Below are 6,837 nucleotides of genomic sequence, written 5' to 3'. Positions count from 1 at the left end.
AGTTAGTGATCTAAAACTGTGTATGAGTGGTAGTGTAGAGCTGCATAAGTTGTGTGTGTGTGTGTGTGTGTGTATGTGTGTGTGTGTGTGTGTGTGTGTGTGTGTGTGTGTGTGTGTGAGCATGCGGTCGCCAAGTGCGATTAGCTAGCCCCATGTTGTCAAAGATATGGATCGCCCATATGGGACCCATTGATTTCCAGTTAATGAAATGATTACTTTTGACACGGCACCCTGAGTTCACCACTGTTTTCAAACACAGTTCAAACATTTTGCTGTTACTCTGGGCTGTGTGTGATCACATCCTACTCAGTCTGGCTGCAAAAACTCGCAACTGACTCAATAACAATATAGTAAAATAGTATTAACTGTACCAAAAATCCAAATAAAAAAAAAACACTTAAAGTCATTCTAAAAAGCCTTATCGCCTAAGATAGACCTTGCATTGATGGAGTCATGGCTAAAAAGCTCGCCACACACACACACACACACACACACATCTAGCCGAGTAGAGAGGATGCTTAGTATTACTGTCTCACATCATGTCCTCCTGAGATGCAAAACCTCTCTATGGCAGAATGGAGAGAAAGTAAAATAAGGCGAGCGAAGATGTGAAAGTGTGTGTGTGTGTGTGTGTGTGTATGCGTGTGTGTGTGTGTATGTGTGTGTGTGTGTGTGTGTGTGTGTGTGTTCTGGTCATGACCAGCGTGGGTTGCTGGATTACTGACAAGGCTATATAAAGCTTTTTTCTTGGCACGGGCCTATCCCAGTGGTACAGATCCATGTGTGATGGGCTACAGCTCTGTTTGTATGTAAAAATGGAAAGAAACTGTGTGTGCGTGTGTGTGTGTGTGTGTGTGGAGGACCTGGTGGCTTTTCGTGCCCAGCATATGGCTGCGCTGAGGGAGGGAGATGAAGGGACATAATCCCTTTGGTACGCTAGTCTACACACACACACACCACACACATGCACACATGCACACCCACACGGACGCCAAAGGCAGATAGCGTTGTGTAATATCCAGTAGTCTCGGGTTTGTTTGTGGTGAGGATTACAGCTAGTCTGTAATCACTTATAGCATGACCCCTGGCCTGCCCGGGACCCCCCCCCCCCCACACACAAGGAACGGTTCTCTCTGGCATCATAAGCCTTTGGGTTCTCAGTAGAACCCCTAGAGTAGAAGTTCTACCCTCAGTGGAATAGATCGGAACGGTGGCTAGATGGTTCTTCAAGAGCGGACAAGTGGATTGGTTGCTGCTCAGTACTTGTGTCGCCTCACAGCAAGAAGGTCCTGGGTTCGATTCCCGCCAGGAGTGTTCTCCCCAGGGTTCTCAGGTACTCCGGTTCGGGTACCCCCCCCCGGGCCTTTCTATGTGGAGTTTACATGTTCTCCCCGAGGTCACAAGGGTTTCCTCTCAAGAACCCCCGATATAAAAACACGCAGAAGAACTGATGCTCTTCAGTCCGGTCCCTGACCAAGACATGGACTGAGCACTTGGACTTGGTCCCCGGGCGCCATGATGGCTGCCCACTGCTCCTGGCTGCCCCCGGAGGACGACAGCTTGGACGGGAGAAACGCAGGGGACAAACTCCACCAGCGACCCCTAAGCTGCATGTGTGTGTGTTGTGTGCTGTGTCACTACTCACATGTGTGTCACTTGTTGTGTGGCAGATTTGAAACCCCTTGACATCCTGTAAGTGATTAATTAAGTGGATTCTACTGTAGAGCAATAGACACAACCTTCCAGAAAGCACCACACAGTCATCTGCCTCTCATTGCCTGGTCCACTTCCAGTAGGTATATTTTGCCTCTATAAGTATTGAAAAAATGCTATCTGACTCTTAGACGTGTTTTTAGGTTTTATTAAGGCCTCAATAGAAGGAATTGGGTTAGTCAAGCATCAAACAGCAACATCTAATCAGACAGGCAGGCAGGAAACACGATTCCTCATCACTGGTGAGACAGATATTAGTCCATTCCTACTGAAACTATTCTTACAAACTCTTTACAAAGGGCCACCATCTACTTATTGTTCAGCAGGTACAAAGGACTTCAATCCAAACTTGGGAAGCACACTTAAGATGACAAACTTGCACACAACGACACGGGGATTCATTAGTTTCAAGTCAATACTGGGGGGAATGGAAGGAACGAAAGAAAGAAAGAGAGAAAGAAAGACAAAGAAAGAAAGAAAGCTCGAACAGAACTTACCTAGGAATGTTATTCTACATGTCCACTCAAATCTGAGTGAACATTCAAAACCCCAAAAAACAAAAAGTCAAACATTTGCTCCAATACAACAATACAAAACACTTCCTGGAGTGAAAGTATGACAGAGAGAAAAAGAAGACAGAACGTGGGATTGAAAGTCACAGTGTTGTTGGTTCATTAAATAAATCTGTCAAATATTTACATGCTATAGCAAATTAATGCTCAATAAATGGTCAAGATAAAAATCTGCTCTGACAGTTTTCAATATTCAGTATAATGAGACCATTCTCAAAAAGGAAAGCTTAACAGTGTATAAGAGAACTATTATTTCCAAATGTTGACTGAGGAAATTACCTGTTATCCAAACTTTTTTTTTTGCTTTTTTGTGAGGTTTCACGGGAAACCGAAAGTTTTATCTCAAACTAAAGTTAAACTGCGGAACAGCAAGCACTTCTTGTGCCAAACCCAAATTAGAGGGAGAGGGAGAGGGGGGCACAAAATGGAGGACAGACTGTCCTGAGGTATTCTGGGAAACCGAGTACAGGTAACCAACGATAGGGTCTCCACTAGGAAGCGGGAACAAAGCTAACTGCCAGCTGCGACCGGTCCCGCCCCAGTTCCGAGCTGAGAAACCAGCCCGTGAGAAACCAGCATCTCCACGTCAGGAGCGCCACCTCCGTTCACTCCCACACGCTGACATGGACCTGGACCTCAGACGCCCGATCGACCGATCATCTCCGTGACGTCACCTCGCCGGCGGCGGCCGCTCCTCGGTTGCCCCTCTCCCTGGCGTCTCGCTGGCCGTCGCGGCGGCGGCCCCAGGTGTTGAAGGCGGAGGAGGCGGCGGCGGTGGTCGGGGGAGGGTGGGGGTACTGGGCGCGGTACTGAGCCTCCATCTCCTCCACCCAGGCGGTGCTCCAGTCCCACACGGGCATGGGGTCCAGCTCGCCGAAACACTCGCCCCCCGACACGCCGCGCATGGGCGGGAACAGACCGCTGAGGGGGGACGCCGGCGGAGAGAAGTCTGGATGTGTGGGGGGAGACGGAGAGAGAGAAATAAACAACAACAACACACACACACATTAGGGCTGTGCTCGAATACAGATACGCTATTAGGAAAGGCACAGATAATCCCTTGGAAACGGGTATTTTTTCTATCCGAAGTTACTCGTTATTATTCGGAGGGAAAAAAATAGCGTGCGTCATCCTCATTAGCATATTGTTATGTTGGTGAGTGAATCACAGGAGACGCTGCGCTAATCTGATGAGACCACCGGCAATGCCCACAGTGAGGCGGTAAGAGAGGACACATTTTCCCTCACCCGTTGTCAGATAAAGTTGAAAGGTCACGCATCAAGTTACTTAATTCAGCTAATCAGCTGGTCATTCCGTTTTGGTAGGTATGGATTTGGAAGCGCGTTCCACCTGAAGACTTTATATCCATTGCAGTAACGTTATGGGGAAAAAACATGGCTTAAGCCATAACGTAACGTTATTGTCAACTAGACAATAACTTCAAAAAATAGACTACACTCAGTCTGAGACGAAATGTGGTTTGTGGATGTTTACTACATATGTGGTACTGCTGCCTGTATTGTCGTAGTACGGCTGCTAAGTTTTAAAACAGCTTTGCACATTTAGCAGCGCACTTCATTTATGTCCAAACTCTGTTTTGATCGATTTATGTTGTCTTGACTCTGAGAGCGAACGTTGCTAGTCATGTGACAGCTGGCATCTGAAATGGTAGCACAGCGCCACCTACTGATGTATTTGACAGTTTTCCATCACATCCCAGTTGAGTTATCCTGATATCAGACAGAATTGTCAACTCATTGCACTCCATTGAGAACTTCAATTTAGAATCAACAAACTTTTAGTGGCCGGACTCGAACGTGGAAATATATTTCAGTTAATTATATGCCCGTATTAAATCAATTTGATGCTTTGAATGCTCAAAAATGCATTGCCAATGAATATTTAGTTACTAGAAAATAGGATTTAACACAACTTCCGATATAAACCACGCCCATTTCCAGTTTCTATCCAAACACAAATACAGATAATTATGTTGATTGAACAGATACAGATAATGACATCTCAGCACATCCCTAACACACACACACGCACACACATACACACACGCACACACACACACATACATACACACACACACACACACACACACACACACACACACACACACACACACACACACACACACACACACACACACACACACACACAGGCAAAAGCAACAATCAACGTAATGGCTTCCCACTCAGTCACTTAATCTAACCTGTACTACTCAGTCTGAATTCCAATGTCTAATTCATGCTGCCTCGTTTTTTTTGAACAGCCCATTTCAAGCGATTTGGCAGCGACCGAAGGTCTAATTGATACTCGACTACTTTGATTCACAATCCTCCCACGACAATCTAATTTCTAAAGCGCCCGGTATGCAGTGTTGCTGTGGACTGTGACTGTGGCTACACACCAGTATTAAAAAGAACAATTGGGCAAATGGAGTAAAGTTGAAAGCGGCCCACGTTTGGAGAGAGAGAGAAGGGGTGATTGATTAAGTGACGCCGTGGAAACGATGGCTCGGTGGCTTGTTTCATTTGCTGAGAGGGGCTAAGTAATCTCCCGGTGCCACCGCCGAATCACGCCATGGGAGTCCCAAGACTCATACAGGACACAAAGGAACACACACACACACACACTCTTTCTCTGCGGTGGTGTCAAGATGAAAAGTGTGTGTTTGTGATACACCCTCACCTCAATCCCATTACTCTGTCCCTCGGGTAAGTATGCCTGACCACACACACACACACTATTCCCACAAGAGCACACACGCACTCACACACACACAGAGTCCCCACATGAGCCCCATGCAAGCCCCCTGGGTATCTGCGCCCAGCGTGACTCCGCCCTCCCCCCCAGACCAGCCTCCCCCCCAGACCAGCCTCCCCCCCAGACCAGCCTCCCCCCCGGACCAGCCTCCCCCCCAGACCAGCCTCCCTCCAGACCAGCCTCCCCCCCAGACCAGCCAGGGACGCCCAGATAACAGAGCCGGTCAGCGACCCCCTGCTGAGCGCTCCGCCCCAAGTCTGGACCACTCTGGGAATAACACTGAAATAATCTCTTTGATTAATCGAGAAGTCTTTTTTGGAGTTCAGCAGCCTACATGATAAAAGTTTTGTTGTTGTTTTTCAGTGAGCACTGAGGACAAACAAGTCTTGTTGTTGTTTTTCAGTGAGCACTGAGATCAAACGGACTGAAACGGAACTGTTCCTGGGTTGTAAATATAACAATATATCAAATATCAAACATTATAATGACGGCAGCTCCTCACTGTCAATTAATGGAATCTTTTCCAATAAGCTTCGGTGTGAAATGGTTTCATGCTCTCAGTTCAGCTTGGTGTCTCTGACTTAGTTAGCTTGATCAGACTGCGCCATCTAGTGGACGCTGATGGTAGCTCTCCATGATTTACACCAAGTAAACCAAAGCCAGTGAAGAAACTAAACAGTAAAAATATCACACAATTAAAAATAAAAAAAAGGATAACAATTATTTTTTTATCCTGAGGAAGGTTAAGGTTTAAATGTTCACATTAAAGTTTCATTCATTCATTCATTCATTCATTCATTCATTCATTCATTCATTCATTCACTCACTCACTCACTCACTCACTCACTCATTCATTCATTCATTCATTCATTCATGTATTCATTAATTCCATTAGGTGTGGATAGAAACTACAGGTACGTTAACGCAACAACGAAACACAGGTTAAGGTTTAAATGTTCAAAATAAAGTTTCATTCATTCATTCATTCATTCATTCATCCATTCATCCACTCACTGATCCGAGCACGTTCTCCACCACTCCTCACCCGAGAAGGACGCCCCGCTCATCGACTCGGCCGCCGCCGCCAGCGCGCGGGCGAAGTGGGCGTCGTTCATGAACGAGCCGTCCGACGAGCTGATGAGGCTGGCGCGGGCGCTCTCCGCGTTGCCCTCGGACACCGAGCCCCAGCCGTTCCACAGCGAGCCCTCCCATTCGCTGCAGCACGACGACGGCGTGCTCCGGAGGCGGGCGCGCCGCGAGCCCGTCGGACGGCGGGACTCCTCCCCCTGGTCGTCGGCGTCGGCGTCGGCCAGCTGGTCGGAGGGGAGGGGCCCGCAGATGTAGCCCAGGGTGGGCGTGGGGGAGAAGGGGCGGGGCTGGGAGGGAGGGCTGCCCGACGCATCGCTGAAACACAGCAGGATATCAGACCTGTTACTCCTTTTATATATATACATAAATAAATATATATAAATAAATAAATAAATAAAAAATATATATAAATAAATAAATAAAATATAAGAGTATTATTATAATTATTATTATAATTATTATAATTATTACTATATTGCTACTCTTGCACTGCAGCACTAGATTATGCTCTTAGTCACTTGTTTTTCTGTGTAAACTTGTCATCTCTGTAAATGAGGAAAACCTTCACGAGTATAAATAAACGTTTGAAATGAAATGAGAGAGGAGATGCACTAGTGAGTTCTGGTGAGTAGTAGTGCACTGACTACCTGCATTAAATGCAACTTAAGTCGCTTTGGATAAAAGTGTC

General features: G+C 46.7%; 1 protein-coding gene across 1 annotated transcript in view; it reads right to left on the bottom strand.

Moving 5' to 3' along the window:
• Positions 1 to 1,903: 1,903 nt before the first annotated feature.
• Positions 1,904 to 6,837, bottom strand: part of robo4 (roundabout, axon guidance receptor, homolog 4) — a gene marked incomplete at its 5' end in the record, with an annotated part of 26,455 nt that continues 21,521 nt past the window's right edge. The window contains 2 exons of the mRNA XM_084436950.1: positions 1,904 to 3,234; positions 6,106 to 6,464. Of these exons, the coding sequence (XP_084293076.1) occupies positions 2,942 to 3,234; positions 6,106 to 6,464 (652 nt within the window). The 3' untranslated portion in view covers positions 1,904 to 2,941. The remainder of the gene's footprint in view (positions 3,235 to 6,105; positions 6,465 to 6,837) is intronic.

Source organism: Borostomias antarcticus (assembly GCF_949987555.1).
Source record: "Borostomias antarcticus genome assembly, chromosome: 1".
Lineage (NCBI taxonomy): Eukaryota > Metazoa > Chordata > Actinopteri > Stomiiformes > Stomiidae > Borostomias > Borostomias antarcticus.
This window is presented reverse-complemented; position numbering and strand designations above follow the sequence as displayed.